Source organism: Dama dama, chromosome 29 (genome assembly GCF_033118175.1).
Source record: "Dama dama isolate Ldn47 chromosome 29, ASM3311817v1, whole genome shotgun sequence".
NCBI lineage: Eukaryota > Metazoa > Chordata > Mammalia > Artiodactyla > Cervidae > Dama > Dama dama.
Genome location: NC_083709.1, coordinates 37,208,489 through 37,234,968, shown reverse-complemented (window position 1 = coordinate 37,234,968; position 26,480 = coordinate 37,208,489). Strand labels below are relative to the sequence as shown.

The window sequence follows — 26,480 nt, the reverse complement described above, 5'->3', positions numbered from 1 at the left end:
ATTTATTAGAAAATTATAGTTGCACATATATTAGAAAGTTTCTGAAACCTTAATGTTTACAGACATTAAAAAATTTCTTTCATAGGGTGTTTTTGGAACTTCTGGATAAAAGCTTGTGTTTATCATGGCATCATTTAATACACTTGAAAAACACTCTACTGCTTTCTGAACGTATTTTGTTTTCAATGAAAGTAAAATATTCAGCAATTAGAAATGAAGGGGGAAAAGGTTAGTTCACTTTCATGTATAACGAGGCCTCCAAAAATGTTTGCTCCATTTGCTTAGTAACATTTGAAGACTAAATAAAAAGCTTCAGTGAGAGATGATGTTTATGAACAATGACCTTTAGAAGTTAATAGGGCTTAGGAAATCCTCAAGGTTCTCTTGAGGTAATAATTGAGCTAGTATCTAAAACAGCCTGAAGGTAGAATACATAGGTACCCTGAGCCCCAAATTAAAAGAATAATAATCCTAATTCCTTCCTTCTTATGCTGTTTGTAGTTGTGATAGTAGACTGAATAGAGTCCTCTGTGTTTACTCAGAATCTCAGAATGTAACCTTATTTGGAAATAAGGCCTTTGCAGATATAATCCGTTAAATTAGGATGACTTCATACTGGATTAGAGCAGGCCCTAAATCCAGTGACCAGTGTCCTTTTAAGGGGAGACACACAGAGAGGGTAGGTGGCCATGTGAAGACAGAGGTAGACCCTGAAGTGAGGCAGCTCCAGACTCAGGAATGACGATGATTTCCAGTCACTACCAGGAGGTGGAAGGGGCAAGGAAGGATTCTTCCGGAGAGTCCTTGGAGAAAGCACAGTCCTGCCAGTACGATTTCAGACTTTTAGCCTCTAGAACCGTTAGAGAATAAATTTCTGTTTTTCTCAGCCACCCAGTTTGTGGCAATTTGTACTAGCAGCCCTAGGAAACTAATACAGTTGGTAAGTTTAATGTGGGATTTAGTTTTATAAAAGGCATTACTTAGGGTGGCTGTAAACCAAGTTGAAATAGAAAAGTTTGGCAAATTTTTTTTTATACTTCAAATACTAGCTAGCAACTTTTTTAAATTGTAAAGGATTAACTGTTTTTTTGATGTCTTTACTTAAAGGACATATAATATTTACAAAACATGGCCTGTTATTTTTATGCATTTCAGCCCTGGAAGTATGCCTATGTTATATCAATCCAAACTCCTCTTCTGGTTAAGATGTTCAATAGCTTTGAGATAGAAAAATGTAAAGCTGTGTTCAGGGAAAAAAAATTAAGATCATTTTTGAAAAGTATCCTAAGTAAAACCTTCCTTTCAGATAAACCTTTTATTCACATTCCTTAAAAATTCTGTAGATAATGAGGTCATCCTCATACTGAATAAGCAAGCCGTCAAATCTCTAAAAAAGGAAGGTAATTAAAAATGTTTATTTTTTAAACAATAAAAACTGTTTTTCTTTATGCTCAGAAGAGCATGTTATTTGCTAAGAAAAAATATCTTAGAAATCTCAAATTCTTGCTGATTTTTAAAAATTTAGATATTTTTAATGCTTATTTATTTCTATACAGTGATAGTACCAGAACTCAAAAGTTTTAAATCCATCATTCATATTCTTCATGAACAATTTTTATTCTTTATATCATCCTGAAGTGAAACAAAAAGATTACCTAATTAACACCTAATTATTCCTTCACCATGCATCTATTACCTCCTATGTCCTATGTACTTTGCCAAGTTCTAAAAATGTTGTAATAAGAGTAATAATAACAATACCAACATTCATTGAAGGCTTACTATGTGCCAGCCATTGTGCTGAGAACTTGATGTATATTACTAATTTAGTCTTCATTGTCTTATCAAAGGAGGGTTATTATCGCTTTTTAGATGAAGAAACTACCAGTATAGAGTACAGGATTTGAGCCTAGGCACTGTGAACCCAAAGTCCTCACTCTTAAGCATTATATTACATTACATCCTTAATAGGATGAGATAAGGGACCTTCTCTCAGGGATCTGAAGGTGTTTGGAGAAGACAGACATATACATAAATACTTGTAATGAATTGTGATAAGTCATATTAAAGAAGACCAAGTGAGAAGTGAGAATTACCTGTATGAGGGCAGTAAGAGTGGAGATGGAGAAGGATTAGACTGTGGCCAGATAATATAGATGGAGAAATTGACAGGACTTGATGAATAAAACGGATGCCATGTCATTTCCTAATTGCCCAGCAATTGAATCAAGATTTATCCCTGCCTTGAGCTTCTGGTAAGAAGTGAGCAGTGTTCAAAACAACAAATAAGTATTTTATGTAGAGAAAGATTTCTTTCAGTTTGAAGTCATGTCACAAAAGCACTCCTGCTTACAGACTTGACTCCAAAAGCTTAGGTCATCATCTCAGACACGTATCGAATGGCAAGGTATGCTTAAACTCTTCTTTGCCTGGTGTAAAGTAGTGGTAAATTTCTCCTAGAATTAGTTTGTGGTGCTGGAGGCTAGCATTCCCATTCCTTTAATTAGATTTCCAGCTCTGATCACTGATAGGGTCCTTGGAATTGAAATCGTAACTCTGTCTTGGTAACAGCTACAAGAATCTGTATTTGGATGTCAATAATGAAGAATCCTATCGTAAAGTGACTTTTTGGTGGCCTCTTCCTCACATGGCTTTATAAATAGAGGGAACCAAAGGCAGTACAGTTTATATTACTTTTCTTTACATAACATTAAAAAAATTTTTCAGATCTTCAGAGTGCAAATAAGTGAAAACTGATTATATATTTAGGTCTGAGTGTATTGAGAGATGAGAGAAAATGTGTAAATTACTCAGGTCATTTTTCAAGATAAGTATAAAAGTTTTTAATTCTTAGCCAAGTCTATTTTCAAGTACAGTATATTTCACCTGAAAGGCTAAGCAGCAGGACAAAAACATAAAAAAAATGTTGAGTTTCTGAAAAAAAGTGCGTTTTTATGAGCAAAGGCTGAGTTCCGTACTCTTGAATTGTGCCTAGACCTTTCTACTCTTACTTGCCAAAAGTTTTTCCTATCCCAGATCATCTTTATAGCAGTACAGTCCTGTTATTTGTGATACTAACCATAAATGAAAAATAAGCAAACTCCGGGAGACAGGGAAGGACAGGGAAGCCTGGTGTGCTGCAGTCCATGGGATCGCAAGGAGTCAGACACGACCGAGTGACTGAAGGACAACAAAACCATAAATTGATTGCTGGTTGATATTAAGTTTTGATAATCTAAAAATCAGATCTTCTTCTCAGAAGGGCCTAAGGAACTGATTTGAAATTTAACTGTAGTCATGTAGAGATCTGTTTTTGAGCAGCTTCTTAGTGCATCACTGTACTGTTTCCTAAATTCCCATCCAATTCAATAGAGGGAGTGACTACATTGTAGTCATCCTAGTTCTGAGCACGTTGGCGAGAAGAAAGTAGTTAAACAGCTTGCTGTGTGTGAGCAGGTCGAGGGCAGGCAGACACCACGCACCTTGACCACCTATTATGAAGCTTTTTGCTGCTGCGTCAAGTGAAAGCGAGTTAATTGGGTGAAGCTGTGGAGCATGTTAGGGGCCTGGTTGAGGGTTGCTGTCTGACAGCTGAATGTCAGCCAAAGCCAGTCAAGTGTAGCTGAGAGACAGAGACCTGTCACAAAGTTCCCGCAGACTGGAGCACAGTTAGGGAGCTGAAATATGGTTCCATCTCACTTTCTCCCTCATTGAATCCAAGCACCTTAAAAGATTTTCCACTGTATGTGTCAACTCTTGTTCTCTAAGCTGTTTCCCAGAACTGTCCTGCATTCAAATGATTGAACAAAAGATGCTAATGTTTAGCAAAGTGAATGTAAATTCCCTCTTTTCCCCTTTTCTGCCCAAGCAGATAGACATTCAACTCAAAGGAAACTTTGAAGGTTTACATCAAACAATTAGATTGCCTCCAAATTTAGCTTATAATAGAATCCTTTTCTCAAGAGAGTATAAAAATTGGAAATTTAAGCAGGAGAATAAGCAGTGCATCTTTCTGATACAGCAAATCTAGGTCAAGAGAACTAGGATTCCGGCCTGGGTGTCTTGTGGATGGACACTTGCCAAGATAACTGTCCTCTTGTCTTTTTGTCACAGACAGGCTTCTTTACTTTCGGAGCAGCCTAAGGTGAAATGCTTTAATGACACTCTCCAGGTGGAGAAAAATAAACACGGAAAGGAACAGTGAGAATCCTTCTGAAACTTTGAACACTTTAGAAAGGAAAAATCAGAGAAAGTTAGAATTAAAGAATGAAAATGAAACATTGTGAAATAAAAATATTTTTCAGAGAGAAAAGTTTAATATCAAATCATGTTGGCTTTCTTTGGAATATGGATTAGAAGCAGTGTATTCAGTCAAAAATAAGCAAATACATGGTGTGCCTGTGATCTACTGGTCACTGGTCAAGCCACTGGCTTCCCAGGTAAAGAACTCACCTGGCAATGAGGGAGATGCAGGTTCGATCCCTGGGTCGGGAAGATCCCCTGGAGAGGGCCATGGCAACCCACTCCAGAATTCTTGCCTGGAGAATTCCATGGACAGAGAAGCCTGGCAGGCTACAGTCCACGGGTTGCAAAAGGGTTGGACATGACTTAGTGACTAAACAGCGGCAAGTCAAGCCACTGGTAATGCTGAAACAAACACAGATAAAATAGTCTGTGCCTCCAAGGAGGGAACACTCCGTGCCAGCTCTGACCGTTGTGACTTACTGTGATGGTGGAGTCATGGCTGTTGAATGTGTGGAGGACAGTTAGTGCGACTGAGGAACTAAATTTTAATTTTACATGCAATTCAATTTTAATTAATTTAAATTACTTACATATGGTCAGTGGCTACTACATTAAACAGCACAGGCTGAAGCACACAGCAGACTGTGATGCCGTGCCTTTATAAAAGCGGCAGTGTGGGGTGTCTGGATAACGCCAAGAAGGGGCTTGTAACCCAACTGTACCTGGGCCAGATTCAGGGAACGTTTGAGGGCAAGGTGATACCGGAGGTGAGTTGTGAGAACCCGATGAAGAAGTCTCCTTTTAAATAGAAAAAGCCTCCTTTTAAATAGAAAAAGCCTCCTTTTAAATAGAAAAATCTGCTTGAAGAAGAGAATCTGAGATAGGAGAAGGCAGGGCTTGCTTCAGGATCAGCGTTTTGATTAGTCTCAGGGGCAAAGGAGTCTATGGGAGATTGTCTTAACGTAAAGGTAGCCTCCAAGGACTCTAGCAGGCAGGTTATCCTTGAACTCACAGAACAGGAGGTCTCACAGATGAAATTAGGATCCTCAAATCACATGGCTTAGCAACTCAATCTAAAGCACCCAGCAAGAAGCAGATGGTAGGGAGGCAGCAGGGGGACAGACCCTACTCTCTGGTTCCTTGCTCGTAAGGTGTTCAAATGGCCTCTCTCTGAGCTGCATCATCCTTCTCGTGAGGTTATGGGACCGAGGTGGAGCGCTGAGAAAGCTGGATGAGGTGACTGAAGATGCCCGGGTCCGCTTATCCACACCTGTCTTGAGAAATACTCCTGGCCAGTCTCTGTAGCTTGCCGCTTAGGCAGCCGGACTGCTCTGGGTTTTCTCTGTAGCTCTGGGGGCAGTTTGCCTGTGTTCTGTGCTTTAGTGGTGTCTGACTCTGCCACACTATGGACTGTAGCCCACCAGGCTCCTCTGTCCATAGGATTCTCCAGGCAAGAATACTAGAGTGGCTTGCCGTTTCCTTCTTCTGGGGTTCTTCCCAACCCAGGGATCAACCCCACATCTCCTGTTTCTCCTGCATTGGCAGACAGAGTCTTTATTGGCTGAGCCATCGGGGGCAATTTGAGGATGACTTTACCCTGGAGGTGGTGCATCTCTCCCTCTTCCTTGTCTGTCTGGGAGTAGCCTGTCCTGCAGGGGACCAACTAATACCTTTTCCTATCATATAGATTCTGCTGCTTATCTCACACTACTGGCTGATTCATTCTCTATGCTTAACACTTGTTATGAGTTACATCTGTCCTATTTTTTTCTTGTCTTCAAGAGAAAAGTTGAATATTCTCAGATAATAAGTAAATATACAATGAAGTAGAGGTCAAGTAGAAAAAAGAGAGAAGTCTGAAGGAATGACTTGCTTAGAAAAATTAAAAGTGCATTTGTAGACTAGAGAGAGTGACGAGACAATTGAATAACAGATGAACAATTTTAGAAAAGAGCTTTGAAACCTTTGTCAAAATTGTTATCTGGTGGCTACCCTAACCTGAGCTGAGTTTCAAACAAATCAAGGCCTTTGTGAAAAAGTGGTGTGCAGGCTCTTGGGGAGTTTATGTGACTGAAAGCCTTGGCGATGGTTGAAGGACAAGTGGAGGTTTTGTGGGCAGGTGGTCAGAGGAGGTGACGAGAAGTGGAGAGAGCAGCATAGTTCTTCTCCTCTGTGCGGGCCTATGGACTGGCTTCTGGTCTCTGAGAAAAAGATGCCTACAGGTGGAAGCTGAAAGAAATGTTTTATGACAGACGGTGTGAGACACTGGGTTCCAGTCAGAGTTACCACAGGTTTCAGAGGGAAGAGTGGGTGTAGGGCTAGTCTGTGTAAAGATGGTGCCCATATGGCACAAGGAGTCTCTCTAATATGTTGGAGGCAGGGCCTGATGGAAGGATGTCAGGCACCCAGCAACTTTTGACAGGGAGTTTGAGGTCATGTGTCAGGAAAGAACTAGGGAAATGTGACTCATTACTGGGACCTTGCTTGTGTCCGTGGAACAATGAGTCTAGCAAACTCTTAAGTACCGTTGTCCATCAAAATGTAATACTACAAAACAGCAGTTGTGTGGTTATAGAGTATTGAACAAATTATAATTTAAGAACTGTCTCCAAACACAAGTAGTCAAGGACAAGGTGAACTCTCTAAAGGCAGAGAATTTTGGTGTGTAATTCACTTCTGTATCCCAGTACCGTGAACAGTGTCTGACACTTCTTAGGCAGTTTAGTTACTTCTTTGATTTTATTCTTTTAATAGATAGTAGATATCTATTAAAAGAAGTAGTGAGTGGAGCTAATTTAGGATCCTAATATAGTGAGTGTGGGTTTAGATGTGCTTTATGCTATCTTGGGGAAAGTCTATCATATGGAACTGGTCATGTAGGGAGTAGGTTCTTGAAATGGAATCCATAGCTCTATTATTTTGGAATTTTGTGGTTGCTGCATTACTCTCACAGTTCTATAAGATGTTCTCCCTGGAGATGGGTTTGGTTTGAGACTGCTGGAAATGGCCTGGTTCTATCAGAAGCAGCATTCCTGCCTATCATGTAAAGGAAATGTCGTTGCCAGCTAAGTGGTTTGCTTTGGAACGTGTGCCCCAGCGCTTGTTGTGTTTGGAAGGCATTCCACAGATGTGAACCCCAGGTCACCGATTTGTCTTACATCTGAAGGGTTCCTCTCTCGCTGAGAAGCAGAGAGGCCACATTCTTTTAACTCAAGATAACCAGTCCCTCCAGAAAGGCCCAGCTGGGGCACCGGTCAAAGGGTTAGTTTAGCAGCCCTGGGGAATATGGCACGGATCTCTTCGATGATCAGCAGGGGAATGAAGACTTTGCAACATCTCATGAAGAATGGCTGGGGATTTCAGATTTGATAAAGTGGAGTAACAGGGGAGCATGGTTTAAACCAGCCCTGGAAGGGTGGGGCAGGGAAAAATGGGTTTCGATTTTTAACGTGTGAATTTATTGCTGATTTTGTTGAAATATGTGAGTGACAGATACCATGGTAGTGAGATTAAGGAAAACCATCTCTTTCAAACAGCTTTCAATTTTAGATATTTCTTCCTTCTTCTGCTCTTTTTTACCTAAGTGCATGGCCGGTATTTCTACTCAGAGAAAAACATGCTGCTAAAAGGTCTAAGTTTATAGCTTCCAGATATTACTAAATTTTTGACATTGAATAAAAAAGGACTTATAACTTTAAGAGGAAATTCTTCAGTAATGAAAAAGTGGTCGGAAAACTTTTGCTTAATAGTTCCCAGAGAGAGTGTGACATGTGTGCGTTTTGACCACAGAAGTCGTAACTTGGCAGCGGGAAGTGCTCTTTGGAGTAAAATGAAGGCACACAGGTTGTAAGTAGCCACTCCACGTGAGGAGCTACGCTGGTACGGAGGTGCGAGTTACTCGTGTGTGTGTGTGTACTTAATGTCAGGTGGTGGATAGGAGTTAGATAACTGGAAATGTTGAAGGAAGAAAGTGTTCTCAGCTAAATTAAAATCCGATTTTCAAAACTTGCGAAAACACTTGGTTCATGACCTCCCCTCTGAGACCTTTAACAAACCAATTACATTTCATTTTGACCACACAGTTCAGAGTCCTAACTATACTAGAATATGGGTTTCAGTATGTATAGAATTAGTCTTTTTCAATAAAGCAGTTTTAGTTGTAAAACTGCTGTAGATAATTGGAAAATTCAGAAGCTTAGGGAAAAAATTCCTGCAGTCTCAATACCTCACAACAAGTATCATATGTAATTTTGTATATCTCATTTTCATTTATATACTCTTGCTCAAGGGTGGGCAAAAGCACAGCCTGTGAACCAAATCTACTTGCCATCTGTTTTTGTATAGCCTGTAAACTAAGAATGGTTTTTACATTTTTAAATGTTTAAAAAATGAATTAAAAAAATAATATTTCATGATGTGAAAATTATGGTAAATTCAAATTTCAGTGTTCATTAATGCAGTTTTATTGGAACATAGCCACACTAATTTATTTACATATATTATCTATAGTTGCTTTGGGGCTACAACAGCAGAGTTTAGTAGTTGCAACAGAGACATATGGCTTGCAAAGCATGAAATATTTATCTGATCCTCAATAGAAAAAGGCTTCTGACCCTTGGTCAAGCCTCAGCATTTGTCTGTGTTCTACAACTATTTCTTAATATAACCATAAGTTTTATAGCATATAATATTCCATCAAGTGGCTAAAGCTTACTTAAATGTACTTCTGTTATTGAATATCAGATAATTTCTGATTTTGTCTGTTATTAATATTAAGAAACTAATCATAAATGGAATTGTTGGGCCAAATGGCATTAACTATTTCAAGACAGTTACCAAGTTATAGTCCAAATGGTTCAGTCAATTCATACATCACTAGCAATTTGTGAGTGCCTGTTTTTTAATGCCTTCACTAATGTCAATTATCACAGTTTTTTAAATTGAATTTTGATTGGTAATAAACATCTCATTTCCCTTATATTTTTTATTACTATTGACAGTTACCATTTTTCCCATTTGTTTGTTAATGAGTTGAATTTTGCCAGTTTAAAACCTTTGATTGTGATTCAGTAGTTTTAAAGATAAAAAAACACAGAAAGAAAATTTTGAACTTTCAGAGCTTTTCCTATAATACATACTCCAATTTATTCCCTTTTTCTATAAATAATTAGCAGTTTCTGTGATTCTCTTTCCAGAAAGAAGAAAAGGTATATATGTACATGTATGTGTTTATACATTTTTTTGGCTGCTCTGTGCAGCATGTGGGATCTCAGTTCCCCAACCAGGGATTAAACTCAAGCTCCTTGCAGTGGAAGCACAAAGTCCTAACCACTGGACTGCCAGGGAATTCCTTGTACTTAATTATGTGTTTTTTAATACAAATGGGTTCTTTCTCTTTATACACACACACACAGACACGGATGAGCGTGCACTATTTTGAATCTTATTTCATTTGGATGTATTTCTACATCAGTACTTACATATTTACATCAGTTTTCAAAATTGTTGTCGGATGTGATTGTATCATACTTCACTTAACACCTCAGTTTCATTTAACAAGTGTTTTTCTAAAAGAATTCTTTGATGAATACATCTGTATGCTCATCTTGTTGAGCTTCTGTGGGTGTAGCCATAAGAAGAAATGTCTAACAGTGGAATTGCTGAATCAAAAACAGGTACAATTTAAATTTTGTCTTCCCAAAAGTTTGCACCAGAGTACAGCCCAGCCTACGTGTAGGAACTTGCCTGTTTCCCTCTCTTAGCGGTGGGTTTCATCAGATATCTTAATTTTTGGCTATTTTATAGGCAAAAAGTAAGCTTTCATTGTCACGTTTTGTGTTGCATTTCTTTAATTGTGAATGAGGTTTACCTCTTTTTTATTTGTTTGTTGGTTATTGTATTTCTCTGTCCTCCACCAAGCAGCCAATATATATCTGAGGTGGAGGCTGTCAGTGGTTTCCTGACCTCTTTTCTCATTCTTTCTTTGTAATTGAACCTCTATTACCCAGGCCATTCAGGGGCAGGGGGAAGCTGTATTTTTCAGACTCCCCTGAAACTAAGTTAGCCACATGACTAAATTCTAGCCAATGGAATGTAAACAAAAGTACTCTGATTTTAGGAGCTGTTTTCAAATGTAAGTGATACCTTCTCCTTTACTGTCCTTCTTTCTTCTGGCTAGAATGCAGACATAATGGCTGGAACTTGAGCAACCATTTTGGATCCTGGAGGTGGAAGCCACATACTGAGACTGTGGAACCCAAGGTAGAAGCAGTCTGGATTCCTGGTAGCTTTGTATAGCTATTTCAGAGAGAAATAAACTTCTGTCTTGTTAAAGCCACTGACATTTTGAGTTTCCTGTTACAGCTGAATCCAGTATTAATAAATGCACTATCTGGAGCCTATTTTCTAATTAGGTTCTTCTTTTTCTTGATTTTCATAAGTTTTTTGTAATTTAAGAAAACTACTCTATAGCTATTATGTGTGTTGCATATGTTTTATCAGCTTTTCATTTCAGTTTTGCAATGACATTTTTCTATTGTTTATTTATTCAATTAATTAAACGTAAGTTTTTATTTATAGAATTTTTGTCCCTTTTTAATATACATGAGTATATGGATATATTTACTTTTCACCTTCTCTCTGTTTGAAAAATTTACATTCTTAAGATACAGGAGGGAAATGGTCTTTTTTGAATTTTCTGGCCATTTCTAGTATTCTCTACTGTCAGGTATATCAGAATTGCTGGGAAACAAGCAGACTGGGAGCACAGGGGTGTGAAGGAACGTAGGAAAAGAAAGAACAAAAGCCATCTGGGAAAATTCTTTGACTCTTTTTCCAACCTCAATCATGTCAGGAAATCTAAACATCCAAGAGGAGAAAATGGGAATTGTTATCTTGTCAGGCACAAGACATCTTTAAAGCAATTTAAAATTAAAGTTTAAATGTTATAGTATAATTTAAAACTTCAGCACTGAGTGTTATCTCTGAATGTAACAACATATAAGCTTCTTTGGTGAAAGGGCTAGACTTTTATTTTATGTAAATGTCATAAAATCTATTCATTCACTCCAGTACTGTGGATATTCAAGTGGACTATAAGAAACCATATGATCAAAAAGAGAAACATCTATTTTTAAGGTCTAGTACAGTCTATGTGCTTTTCTTTTCCAGTTTCACAGAGATTTGTTGAGCCCTTACTGTCTTTATGAAATAGCTCTGGATATGAATAAGCCAGAGGCTGTGTCTTCTTTGGGTGATGTGATAAGGTGGTGGCCAGGCACGAGGGGAGAAGAATCGTGGATCAGGAGTCGGATCCCTTTGCACTTAACAAGCTGTGCAGTGTGGAGCAGTGCTTGCCATTCTTGTGATCCCTGGTTCTTTGACTATAAAATGAGGAATAGTAGTACCTTCCCATTGAGTGGCTATGAGAATTGAGATAATGCCTCTAAAGCTAAACTTAGCACAGTGCCTGACATTTATGTTCATACATGTTAGTTCAAAATTTGGAATTTATTATCACTTGAGAAGAGTAGAAAGAGGCAAAGGGGAGCTACTGTATGTTATGCATTTTTTGGTATATTATTTCAATTAATCCTTGTAACAGCTCCATGAAGGATTATTCTTCGTATATAATGGATAAGATGCAGGCTCACACAGGTTAAGAAGCATGTCTTAGATCACACAGTGAGTACATGGCAGACTCAAGTTTGGAACCCGAGGCCTCTTCAGCTTCAAAGCCTGAATTCTTTCCAGTGCACTGTGCTTCTTTTCATTGTGACATAAGCTGTATATACATTCAATAACCAAATATAAAATATAAAACCAAAATCATGAAATAATAGCATGAGTGATTTGTTTATTCATTCATCAGTTGGAAATGTTATTTCCAGATACTCTTCTAAGTGCTAGGAGTACAAAATCATGATTCCATTACCCTAGGTGCTCATAGTTTTCTGGGGAGATGAATGAATACAAGTAAGTGAAAATAAAAAAATAAATGTTCACAAAGGAATGCCAACATGTGATTGAATGTAGCAGCTCACTGCAGTTGGGGATGTGTGTGGCAGTGATCTGAAAAGGGCTTACAAGGAGGGGAACCTGGCAGAGTGTGAAAGGTAGAGAAGGCACACTCATCCCACAAAGGATAGAGGTGTATACTAGACAGTGAACAGACCGGAGGCAGGTGTGAGCTATGGAACATCTTATTTCCTGACTCACAAGTCCATGTACAGTGAAGTGAAGTGAAGTGAAAGTTGCTCACTCGTGTCCAACTCTTTGCTCGTGTCCAACTGTAGACCCTATGGACTATACAGTCCAGGGAATTCTCTAGGCCAGAATACTGGAGTGGGTAGCCTATCCCTTCTCCAGCAGATCTTCCTGACCCAGGAATCGAACTGGGGTCTCCTGCAATGCAGGCGGATTCCTTACCAATTGAACTATCAGGGACGCCCCAAGCCTATGTAATAATCTGCAAGTCCTCGTAAGCAGATTATAGAGTACAAGTGAGGAAATGCTAGACGAGGCTGGGTAGGGCACGAATGTGCTTGTGAACCAGGCTGCAAACAACTGCAGGGTCACATGGCATAGAGCATACTTATAAGGAAGGCATAATCCAATTAATCTACCACATTAACCAAGTTGTTGAGGCTGAAACTGAACCAGACTGACTTAAGAACTCTGGCTTTCGAACGAATGTGAAATGTCTGCTTGAGGAGTAAATTGTTGTGATGTGAATTGAGTGGGTTATTAGTATCTTCTGCCTCTCTTTTCTGATTTGTTTCTCCCTCTATGATTGCCCTTCCTTTTTAATCTCTAGGTGTCTAAACTTCTCAGATTGTGTTCCCTCTCTCTGGAGACTCTTTTACAGGGCCCTGCTGACTCACATATCCCCACCTATCCTATATTGTTAGTGATGAAACTGGTCTGTACTAAGGTTTTAATGACTTATGGAGGGAGGAATGTGTAAAATATTTCTACAGGTTTGGTATTGGTAACTCAAAGTTATAATTGATGACTTCAAGGAATAAATATTTAATGATGTGCTGCTGCTGCTGCTAAGTCGCTTCAGTCATGTTTGACTCTGTGCGACCCCATAGACGGCAGCCCACCAGGCTCCCACATCTCTGGGATTCTTCAGGCAAGAACACTGGAGTGTGTTGCCATTTCCTTCTCCAATGCTTGAAAGTGAAAAGTGAAAGTGAAGTCGCTCAGTCGTGTACCACTCTTAGCGACCCCATGGACTGCAGCCTACCAGGTTCCTCTGTCCATGGGATTTTCCAGGCAAGAGTACTGGTGTGGGTTGCCATTGCCTTCTCCAATGATATGCTAGCAGGGGTGTGTGTGTGTGTGTGTGTATATATGCATATACATATATGTGCATATACATATATATGCATATACATATATATGCACATACATATATATGCACATACATATATGTGTATATATATGCATATACATATATGCATATAGCAAGTATATGTGTGTAGCTATATTTATCAGGTATGTGTATATGTGTGTGTGGTTGAATGAATAGACAGACAGATATCTGAGGTGCATAACTAAGCATTCCACAAGAGAAAACTATACACGTAATTATTGTTAACTCTGTCTGACTGTATAAACTGTAGTATCCTATGAGGCCTAATGGCAAAAGTGGAAAGTAGGTAAAATTTGGTTAACTAACTTGAAGCATTCAGAAGGAAGAAAATTCTGTGTTCTGATTACCAAGACTCTATGATAAGAATGTATTAGGAGCTAAAGTAGAAATGGCAAGGGAGCCTCTTCATAAGGCCCTCTTGTGGGTACTTTGATTCCTTCATCAGTTTATGTCGAGCTGCATACTCTACTTAAAATTAGTCAATAATTTACAGAGCTTAAAACATCATCATGGAGGTCGAAGTAATAAAAAATGTATCACAGAATATAATTGAATGTAGCCACATCATCTAAACTATGGCTAATTTTATTATCTGCTTGGCTTTTTTAAAGAATCATCTGCAGTATGTATTCCTTCCCCTTAAGAGTGGCTCATCTATATCCTCTCAAAATCTGAAGAATTATGTTTAGGAACTCTGATTTCTGGGTTAATGGTATTCACAAAAGTTAGGTGTTAACCTTATGCCATACATCATCATGAGTTGGAATCATGGTGGACATGTAGAACTTCAGAGCTAGAAAGAGTCCTGTTGTTCAGTTACTAAGTCATAGCCAACTCTTTGCAACCCTATGAATTGCAGCACTCCTGGCTTCCCTGTCCTTCAGTGTCTTCTGGAGCTGGCTCAGACTCATGTCCATTGAGTGAGTGATGCCATCAAACCATCTCGTCCTCTCTTGCCCCCTTCTCCTCCTGTCCTCAGTCTTTCCCAGCATTTGGGTTTCTTCCAGTGAGTCAGCTCTTCGCACCAGGTGGCCAAAGTATTGGAGCTTCAGCTTTAGCATCAGTCCTTCCAGTGAATATTCAGGGTTGATTTCCTTTAAGTTTGATTGATTTGATCTCCTTGCAGTCTAAGGGACTCTTGAAAGTCTTCTCCTGCACCACAGTTCAAAAGCATCAATTCTTTGATGCTAGGTCTTCTTTACAGTCCAACTCTCACATCCATACATGACTACTCTGGACTTTTGTCAGCAAAGTGATGTCCCTCTTTTTTAATACTTTGTCTAGGTTTGTCATAGCTTTTCTTCCAAGGAGCAAGTGTCTTTTAATTTCATGGCTGCAGTCACCATCCATAATGATTTTGGAGCCTAAGAAAATAAAATCTGTCACTGTTTCCACCTTTTCCCCCATCTATTTGCCATGAAGTGATGGGACCAGATGCCATGATCTTAGTTTTTTGGATGTTGCATTTTAAGTCAGTTTTTTCCCTCTCCCCTTTCACTCTTATCAAGAGGCTCTTTAGTTCCTCTTCACTTCCTGCCATTAGAGTGGTATCATCTGCTCTTCATTTTTTAGGCAAAGGAAATGAGACCTAGGAGTACTGATTCACTCACCTAAGTGACACAGCTGAATTGTGACAGAACTGAGAGGGAAAAATATAGTCTTCTGATCTCTAGTCCAGTACTCCTTTCACCATACTATTTGCCTGGCATAATCTCCTTGCAATACTATTCAGGCTTACTAAATTACATCACTCCTCATTTTTTATGCTACTAGATTCTGGAAAACTTAACTTTATCATAAGTGCTACACAGGAGACAGATGGCTTAGAGACAGTCATTGTTTCAGAAGCCTTGTTCTGCAAAGTGACTTTGATATATAGACAATTTAGTCATTATCTTATTAGTACACTAGTGGTGTATTTATTTTTGTTGTTAAAAAACACCCTTAGAAAATGGAGATATTGAAGTCTTGAAAAATGGTTAATGGATATGTCTAATTACTATATTTCATAAGATTTTTAAAATACAGAAATTTAGTAGACACATTTTGTATTGTGAATATATATTTAACTGATGGACTATAATAGCTCAAATAGAATCATTTACAGCTTATTAAGTAAATAAAAGTGCCTCCATAAAGATTCACATGACACCTAGCTTTTATTTCAGGTAACTAATTTCTTTTTTTAAAATTGCATAAATTTTGATTTACATGAGAGACTATGAGAACACCTCAGCAGTTTAAAACATAGCTTAAATGACCACAGATTTAAAATATAATATCAGATGGTGAATATTAACTTTTAATGGTCTCTGATAAAAAGTTACTTAACTGTCTCTTACTCTCTGTGTTATATTAAAAGTGTTATGATATATTCCTGAATATTATTTACAACATATTTACTTGTTATTTTAACATCCTATTTTCAAATCAAGATCTCACCAGAATTTTTGCTGGTTTGTTTTTAAGCTATTAAGTGACTTAAAATCAAATTTTATTGTATTTCATGGAAAAGATTATTTTCTAGCGGTGCATGCAGTATAGCAAAGGACCTCAGTAACAGAAAAAACAATTATTTTCATTTACAGAAAAGTAAGTGTGTTTACTTGATGGAGGGTTTGTCTTTTGAGGGGTGTAGATCTTCAAAGAAATCTCTTCTTTTTTTTCCATTAAAAAAATCTTAATTGGAGGATAATTGCTTTACAATATTGTGTTGGTTTTTGCCATACCACAGCATGAATCAGCCATAAATATATATATGTCCCCTCCCTCTTGAATCCTCCAACTCTCACCCCACCCCACCCATCTCGGTTGTTACAGAGCACCAGATAGAGATGCAGACCTAGAGACAGACTTGTGGATACAGCAGGGGAAGGAGAGGGTGAGGCAAACTGAGAGAGTAGTCTTGAGATGTAAGCATTACCATGTGTAAGTTAGATAGCCAGTGGGAATTTGCTGTATGATAACAGAAATCTCTTCTTTTTAATGTTGTTTCCCATGTTTAGGATGTATTATTTCATTAGTGTTTCAAATCAGAATCTCAGGTACACAAAAAGTGTACCTGGTTTGAAATACCAAAGACATACTCAGTACCCCATTTCAAGGTTATTTGGTCCAAAAATTTATATTAGAAATAAAAAATGCTTTCAGGCAACGTGATGGAAAATAGACATATGAAAAAGTAAGATGAGAAAAAGTAGAAGAGGCGCCCCTTTGTAGAGTTTAAGATCCACTGAATGTATTAAAGGGAAGTGAGCAGTTAAAGACCTTTCCTAAAGGATAACCTTCCTCATGTGTAATGTGTTAGGTCGATGGACTCATAAGAACAGAAAAGGAAATTTCAAGTACAGAATATGGATTTGAGTAAGATATATCTAACGGGAGTGGTTGGTCAGTTTGGCACAGTTATATCTTTCTCTAATCTAAAGCATCAAGGACGAGATTTTCTCAGAGAGTAGCTGAGCTTCCTTGGTCTGATTCTGCACATATACAGTTTTCTTAAACCAGAACTTGAAGTATAAAGATGTAACAACAAACTTGTGAAGGCTTGCCTACCAATACTCTTTTATCATAATAAATAGTACGATTGCTCTGAGTTTTATTATGAAGAGAATCAGCCCCACCATCTCCTGCTCTTCCATTGTCCCTCTTACCTCCAGGTCTGGCAGAATCAGTTAGCAGATGGCATTGTAGTCTTTACAGCAGCAAAATCGATCAAGTAGTAATGCTGCCAATTCAGGCACAGGGCTAAAAAAAAATCACCAAAGATAGTTCTAGCAGCAGGAAAAGTGCAGGAATCTATACCTCCAGCCTCTGATGTAATGAGATGCCTCTATTCTGGTTCTGAACTGATCTGGTCACCCATTAAGATTGTGCAAGTGAAATCTCATCAGCGCTTCTAACAGGGTCAACATATGACCTTGGGAGTTCTTTTCTTTCAACAAGGATAAGCTAAATCCTCTCCTTCATAAAGCCATTTGAGTGGCCATTTTAGGTGTTTTTTTTTTCTTTTTAACTTCCAGCAGAAAAAGAGATGATTTCCGTCAGCTGTAGGCTTGCAGTGGAGAATCAAGAAATCAAAAGAACGGAGATCAAAGAAAATTGCTGAACTAGGTGTTAGATGCAGCCATTGATTTTTCTCCAGTTGTAGTTTTAAAAAAAAATCCACAAAAATGGTAACGCATACAACAGTTGAATTTCTAATATGTTTCTGAAGCCAGAGATTGCTTCCTTCACAGTTTCACATGTAGAAATGGTTTTGTATAACATGACATAATAAAGCAGATCCTTAGCGTTCACGCTATTTTGTTGTCAAAACCTTAAGAGAATCTACCAAAAAGATGTCTTGTTATTAAAACCTCTGCAATATAAACGTATCTTTTAATGGAGACACTTAGGACTAGACTTATTATCTCAGCAACATTTATTTACTGGGAATTTGGAAAATTCTGACATACAATTGATTACTATTTTTCTCCTATCTATAAATGCCATAAAGTAACACCTATCTGCTTTACTGGTAAGACTTCATTTATGTTAAGGGTTAACTACTGTTTACTGCTGTTACTTAAGACTTAAATGTATGGCTTCAACAAAATATTAATTATGTTTTTAAGTATTTCATGAGTGTGTGGGTTTCTTAAGTTTGATTTCCAACAGTTTCTGGGTAGCAGTAATGTTTTAAAATATGTGGCAAACTGTTTTCATGTTGCATTCCCATATCTTGATATGTGATTTCCAAATGCTTATAATAGAATGGTCATCATTAAAACAGGGTGGTGGCAGTATTATTAAAGGTAAAGACAAATAGTTCATTTCATTGGCATTTTATATGCTGGTATGCTATTTTCCATAGGGTGCAAGGTTTGACTTGTTTTTCTTTGTGCTGTATTGTTCAAGTAAATAAGTCAGGCTGAAAAATTAAAAACATAAATATTCATAGTTCATTTTCTAAGCAGTCTAATCTCCCAATTATGTAGCATATATTATAGAGGGCTTCCCAGGTGACTCAGTGGTAAAGAATCTGCCTGCCAATGCAGGAGAAGCAGGTTCGATCCCTGGATCAGGAAGATCCCCTGGAGGAAGAAATGGCAACCCACTCTAGTATTCTTGCCTGGAAAATCCCATGGACAGAGGAGCCTGGTGGGCTACAGTCCAGAGGGTCGCAGAGAGTCAGACACGACTGAACGACTGAGCACACACACACACACATATAGCATAATGAAATAAACATTATTATTAGAATTGGTTTCTGTAGTTTGCCAGTGGATGGAATAAGAGGCAAAAATGCCTGATTGTACTGACTGTTTGATTCAATAACTTGATAAAAGTTTTATACAAAGTTTTAGTGGTTTAGCCCAATTCCTGATGTCCTGGCAAGTTTATGGTGTAGAACAAATGAGGTTCAATCACAACTTGAAAAATAATTTAATATTTATGTATTATCATATAGATTATTTAAATTGCTGTTTCCACCCCATTTCATATTATGATTCTTAGTCCACTTCTCTGTTTATGGGTTTAGACTCCGTTTGAGTTTTCAATTCTGTGTTTATTGTTCTCTTCTTTTTGTATCATAGACAGGATCACAAGACCATTCAAATCTCTCCATTCCTTCAAGAGCTGCTCTTCCTGCTGACACAATTGATGTTGGGGATTTTTTGCCATTGAAAGCTGAACTTGACACAACTTACACTTTCTTAAAGGAAACACTTATAAATCCTGCGCCCCTGACATCATCTCACTCGTCTCCAGTGATGTCTGCTACTGCCAAGCGACCAGCTCAGATTGGATTATGACTTTATGAAATAAAAAGCATGCAGGAAGAGTTAACAGTACAATTAAAATTGTTTTGATGGGGGATTTTCTTACCAGTTGAATTTTGTTTCAGCTCCAGTGGCCGTGGGTTTTTAAAAATTGTGGGATATCTTGATGTGTTCAGGTATCTATGTCTTCTCGAATAATGAAATAACCAACTTTTTTCCCCCTCTAAGTTTTATTTATTATCACAGTTGCTCATTTTTATGTAACATATTTTTAAATGTTAAAGAATGACACATTTTAGGTAATTTCCTTCAGACTTAAAAAAATCAATAAGCCATTTTAGTCTCTATCTATCAAAGTTGTTTCATACTTGTCTATTTTAAAGCAGGACTGCAATACTTTAATAGGATTGAGAGAGCTATTTGAAATGTATGCCAATGATTCCTGTCATTTCATGGCAGCCCTGCCATGGTTCACTGAGCCCCCTCTTCTCTCTTGTCAGCTCAACTGAAGACAAGCATTTAGTTGCAAACTTTAAGCAGGTTGTGCAAAACAGAAATGATGTGACTGCTTCTCCTCCTGCACAATAATGTCACTCCTGGTCAATGTGAGAAGGTCAGGTTGCTCCTTGTAAAGCTACATGATACCACTTGCCCATTTGAACAAGTTAAGTTAACTGCTGCATCTGGTCCCTGCAGGCATTGAAAACGCGTCCTTTTTAGCAAGCCTGCTTTTGATAAGAAAGTCGAGCATGTGTGCTGGGAAGATGTCTGTGGTGCGTTTAGGCACTTTTTAAGGACAGTTCCCACACCAGTACAGCAGGTAACATATTTAGTATAAGCTGAAAAACTTCAAGGTAATGGCTGTTTTGACCTTCAAAATAGACTCCTTTTTTGTTTGTGTGGTAGGACCCAAGAGTGACGCCCGTCTTTGATGCTGACAGAATTTAAAACAAGGCCATTGCCCTGCATTTTCTGCCTTGTAGCACACAAAAGTAAAATTGTATGTCAGGCCGAGATGTCGGGGAGCTGACAAGATGCCCCAGTGACATTTCAGCTAGAAAGAGCAAGTGTCTTGCAACCAAGTGGTCAAATATCAAATAATAGGTCAAGCAAGAAGGAGCTGAGTTCTAACCACAAAGAGGTTTCTGGGAACTTACTTGACAAGCTTTTGGGTGCTTTGTGGCTTGACAAAGTGATGTTCTGTTGGGTATCGCTAGACAGACTGTTCTTTATTGCCTTCAGAAGATCAGACATTGACATTGATTAAACTCTTTAACCCTTAAAGGTTAAATCCTTACAGTTTGCATCACAGTAAGTGAAGAACAAAAGGCTATTTGTAATACGTTATTTGTTTTTGTTTTAATCATTTAACTCCCCAGTGATATTAACTTCTGATGTGAGCTATACTTTCTGGCAGAGTTTTGATACAAAAATCCATATTTTATATTATGTTTCATTATGGAGTTTCATTATAGATACATTAGAAAATAACAGTATGTATTATGGAGTCTATATTGTCTTAACTTTACAGTGACATTTGATTCAAATATACCCAATTTTTAAGAATTTATTAATTGGCCTTGGTAAATAAAATCGGTGTACTATTTTCGTATTAGCCAAATCAACCAAGTGAATTACACCATCTGAGATAACACAGCACTATTACTGTCATACTGTATATTCTCATAGTACTGGGCCAACATAATGAGCTTTATATAAATCTTTAGAAAGCTGTTTCTATGAAGTAAAATTACATCTTTAACCAAATTTCTCTTAATTCTTTCCTTGGGGTTCTTTTTATTAACCATTCTGGGTTTTGAATATTAAAGAACATGCCCTGTGTAATGTAATATAACATGTATGAAATTCAACTTACAAATTTATTATAACACAGAAAATGCTGTTGTTTTTATATGGATCATAGAATAATTTCTGCATGTTTCAAAATACTTTGTTTTGCCGTTCCATATAGTAATTAAGATATTGGCAATATAGGAATCAAATACGGTTCATATGACATCATTGAGCTTCCAGTTCTCACACTGTAGAAAAACAGTGCCCCCTTACATCACATATATGTCTGGTGTGTGTCTGTATGTTTATGTTAAATCTGTTTCCATATCCTAGTAATTAAAGGGGAAGGAGCACCTTTGTAAATTTTGCCTTGGACAGACCTTGGTCTTCTTGCCTTAATTTTACAGTCTGTTAATGGGATAACACCAGAAATAAATGTATATGTCTCTCCATTTATGTGAGTATCTGATTTCATAGATAAACTTTATATAATTAATTCTGAACTATAAATTCAAAAAGATTATTAAATCAAATCAAAGCATGTCACATTTATAACCAACTAGATGCTAAAGGCCATGGAGACTGAAGGATGAGCCTTCTGAGCAATCATTAGTATTCACTACCAAATATAGTAATTTTCATACCATATGCTTTTTTCCCCAGAAGTCAGACCCAGCAGGAGGAGAAGATTTAATGACATATCCTATGGAGATCTGAGAAACTCTAGACTGCTTCCGAGCACCTCAGTGACCAATCGCTGCATATTTGAGATCTGTGTTGTGTTGATGAGGATGGTTGCTCTATCAGCTTCTTTACTTCCTTAAGAATGATATATAAAGTAGACTTTTCTCAGGAGGACAACTTCAAATATTTTTGGAAGGGAGGAGAATTTTTACTTTACCCTTTAGTATGTAGATTTTCTTACCTTCTGTGATCTAGAAAAATACCTGTATTATCCATCACCATCAAAGGGATTCTTAAAGTTATTGTTTTGGAACCTAAGTCATGCTTACTTATTGAGACTTTTTGCCAGCATGTTTAACATAAACATTTTAGACTGATGTAATATGAATGCAAAGAGGTGCACGAAATTGAGACAATTGCCAGAAAGTGAAAGTGAAAGTTGCTCAGTCGTGTCTGACTCTTTGCGACCCCATGGACTGTAGTCCATGGAATTCTCCAAGCAGAATACTGGAGTGGGTAGCCTTTCCCTTCTCCAGGGGATCTTCCCAACCCAGGGATCAAACCCAGGTCTCCTGCATTGCAGGTGGATTCTCTACCAGCTGAGAAACAAGGGAAGCCCAAGAATACTGGAGTGGGTAGCCTATCCCTTCTCCAGCAGATCTTCCCAACCCAGGAATCGAAACAGGGTCTCCTGCATTGCAGGTGGATTCTTTACCAACTCAGCTATCAGGGAAGCCAATTCAGAGAACTGCCAATTCAATGATTATTTAAAGACAAAGGTAAGTAGCCTCTTAAATAGTAGAATGATAACTTTACCAAATGTCTAACTTTACTAAACTTGGCGACACTATTTATTTCACATTTATAATATCTGTTATCAAGTGCTTAATGAGAGCATTACTTATTTTCATGTTACTTTATTTACCAGTTAGAGGTAACTTCCATGGCAATCCAGTGGTTAAGATTCTGCACTTCCACTGCAGGAGGTGTGAGTTTGATCCTTGGTTAGGGAACTAAGAGCCCCCAGCGTGTGGCTCTGCCCTCTCCCCAAAAAAGTATATTTACAAGTTATATCTGAATTCATTCTATAGACAATACTGAACAATGGTAAATCAATCTTATTTTACTATGCACATTTTATAGACTAGTTTTTTAATATAAAAAGTAGAAAGTAACTGATATTTGTTGAGCAACTATTCTATGCCAGCTGTTGTAGCAAAACTCACATATAAACCTTTTGGGTATTTCCATTACCATCTTATAGATGAATAACTGAGCATCTAAAATGTTAAGCATTTGACTACCTAAGATCATACAGAACCTAGTAATTACTAAGTCCAGAGCTATAACTCCAAAGCCCACGTTACTTCTACTTTGCTAGGCCTGACTTCAAGAAATAATTAGCAGTTTTTAAAGAGGACAACATTTTTTTAAAAATTTCATGACTAGTTAGGAATAATTTTCAGAAATGTGTTTTGGTATGAAATCTAGATCATTTATCCGTTGATTGGATAAAACACATCCCTCCCTCTGTATGACTAGTAGTGTGAAGAATAATAACATTATCCTTACCTTTCAAAGGACCCAGCACCATTTATTTTGTTTCCCAGTGTCTCTAACTTGGCTCAGAGACTGCTCTTAGCACAGACCCTCAGTTGAAAGCTATTGATGGTAAGCCAGCCTGACCAAGCTGTAACTTCCCAGTGGAAAGTAATGGCATATGCTGAGCAAAGCTGATCAAGAAAGCATTAACTTATATATCTCCTAGGATGGAGATGGAGATTTTAAAAGATGTTTTTTGAACTGATGTCATAGACTGAATAATGACCCCAAAGATATCCCTGTCTCATCCCTGGAACTGTAATTTATATGGTAAGAGGGACTTTGTGGGTGTGATTTAGTTAAGGATCTTGAGGTGGGGAAATAATCCTGGATAAGCTGGGTGGGTCCTAAATGCAGTCACAAATGTCCTTGTGGGAGAGGGAGGCAGAAGCTGATTTGATTACAGAGAGGAAAAGGTGATGTGATAATGGAAGCAGAGATTCAGGGGATGCACTTTTAAGGTGAAGGATGAGGCTGTGGGCTGAGGATACAGGTGCTGCTGGAAGTTAACATAGGCCAAGAAACAGACTCACCTGTCAAGCATCAAGAAAGGTAAGAGAATAAACTTGTGTTATTTTAAGCCACAGTTGTAGCCCACCAGGCTCCTCTGTCCATGGAATTCTCCAGGCAGGAATACTGGAGTGGGTAGCCATTCCCTTTTCCAGGAGATCTTCCTGACCCAGAAATCAAGCCTGGGTCTCATGCATTGCAGGAGGATTCTTTACTGTCTGAGCTATTAGGGAAGCCTTTTAAGCCACAAGTTTGTAGTAATTTGTTAAAGCAGTCATGGGAAACTAAAACAATCAGTAAACTTTAGTGTTTTTTGAAAAGATTCATGCATGGGTCTTTTAATATTTTCTAGCAAAAATAATTTCTTCTTTTAAATTATTCTGATCCGTTGCTTTCATAATTGAAATTCACATATTTTTAGGTTTCCATTTTATATTCCTGGCTTCTGAATACAGTAGGAGAAGGCAATGGCACCCCACTCCAGTACTCTCGCCTGGAAAATCCCACGGATGGAGCCTGGTAGGCTGCAGTCCATTGGGTCGTTAAGAGTCGGACATGACTGAGTGACTTCACTTTCACTTTCTGAATACAATAAACAGTGATTATCTAGCTGGGACATTTAGTCACTTTTCTATTGCCATCAATTTTGATAGGTTTTAAATTAACTTGTGACTTCAGTATGTATTTTAATGTCCATAGCTTTAAAAAGGTAGCATGCTTTAAAAAGGTATGAGGGTCTGTTGTTTTAATTTGGTTCCCTTTTTGTTGGCATATTTCTATAGCATTTTTACGAAAGAAATTTAAACTTGAAAAACTTTATGTTAATCATAGCTTAAAATAATGATTCAGAATTTATAAATCATATCTTAAATGCACCAGAGCATTTTTTCTTTACTGTTTACCCATGAGTTCAACATATGTCCATCATCATTTATCTGTCCTTTTTATTACAATTGAAGTGAAAAAAATTTTAATTATTTCCACACAGTGAAATCTTCAAAAAATTTTATTGTATAATATTTGAATATATTTTGTCTTTACTTTGGTGAAATCAAGTAGTTTAAAAAAATGGTATCGTTCAGTGAGAGCAACTTGAAATGATTATGTTCAATATAATGAAACCTAAACTACTGAAGGCTTAAACCTAGAGTGTTAAATATTTCAAATACAGCAAAAGCAAGCAAACAAACAAAACTACCTCTGGTTTTGTAAGGAACACATCCATCCCTCCTGGTTAAATGAGACATAAATATGTACATTTTACATGTTGGTGGAAGAGCTCCATCTTTTCTCATGAACCTTGGCAGTTGTATAATGTCTCTTTTCTGGCCATGGAATGTGTTGATTGGCACACCCAGGGTATCAGATGTCCTATGAGTTCATACCTTGGGTGCTTTCATATTTTCTCTGAAACATTCCCTGCGTGAGCCTTTCTGGTTTGTAAGTTTTAAATCAAGCTGACTCACAAACAAGTCTTCCAAACTGTCTCTTCTGTGCAAATTAAATTTCCATTGACATCTCAGATGGAAAATTTGTTCTTAATCTTTGCAGTAGTGAGATCTAATTGATATTGCATGCTGTCAATGGTAAAATATCTGGATACAGTGCTGGAGGAGGTCTCGCTCAGTCGTGTCCAACTCTTTACGTGGAACGTAGCCTACCAGGCTCTGCTGTCCATGGGATTTTCCAGGCAAGAATACTGGAGTGGGCTGCCATTTCCTTCTCCAGGGGATCTTCCCAACCCAGGGATTGAACCCGGGTCTCCTGCATTGCAGACAGACACTTTACCTCTGAGCTACCGGGGAAGCCCGGATGCAGTGCTAAAAGGAGATAAATCAAAACAGAGTTCCGCTCTTTCCTCTAAATCACCTTGTGTGTGGGTTTGTTAGATGATTAGGCATAGGTTTTCAAAGCACTGACCTTAATGCTAGTCGTGCAGCAGAAGCCCCACATAGGTTTTGAAAACTACTGGGTTAATGTTATCTGAAAACAGGTTTTATTTTTGTGGTTTAATTGAGTCATGCTTCGTTGTCTTTTATTGCATGTTAATGCCAATGAAGTGCTGGTTGTTGACAGAGTCCTCCCATCGAAGCGGCTCCAGAAATGTTGAGCTGCTCTAGGAAACTATGTAAAATAAAAAGTCTTATTTAGATCTGTAGAAGACTCCGCTGACAGGTTAAGAGCTATCAGATATTCATAAATATTCACTAATGACAAGACTATAAGGGGAGCTACCTGTTCTCAACAGATTCCTTCTGTTTGGGGGTATTTATATAAGGGGGAAATCTTAAATGCAATCCAGAGTAAATGGAATCATATTGAATGCCTAGTAGAAAGCACCAAATAAAAATAAATATGGAATATAGACTAAGATAGCTAATTTTTGCCTTTTTTCTTCAAGCAATGGGCAAAATATACTTTTTCCTTTCATTTTTCTAAGCTCACCTCTGAACTGAAAGTGAGATGCTGTCCCAGGAAAACTGGGACATGGAAAGCTATAG

General features: G+C 37.9%; 1 protein-coding gene across 7 annotated transcripts in view; it reads left to right on the top strand.

The window, feature by feature from the left end:
- Nucleotides 1–21,635, top strand: part of CCDC171 (coiled-coil domain containing 171) — a 317,640-nt gene extending 296,005 nt beyond the window's left edge. For 6 of the 7 annotated variants that reach the window (XM_061132151.1, XM_061132152.1, XM_061132154.1 and 3 more), the window contains one exon: nt 19,204–21,635. In XM_061132151.1, coding sequence (XP_060988134.1) covers nt 19,204–19,422 — 219 coding nt within the window. In that variant the 3' untranslated portion in view covers nt 19,423–21,635. Of the gene's footprint in view, nt 1–10,423; nt 10,507–19,203 lie in introns of those variants that run through there. The other variant, XM_061132157.1, reaches the window with a different exon arrangement.
- The last annotated feature ends 4,845 nt before the right edge of the window (nt 21,636–26,480 follow it).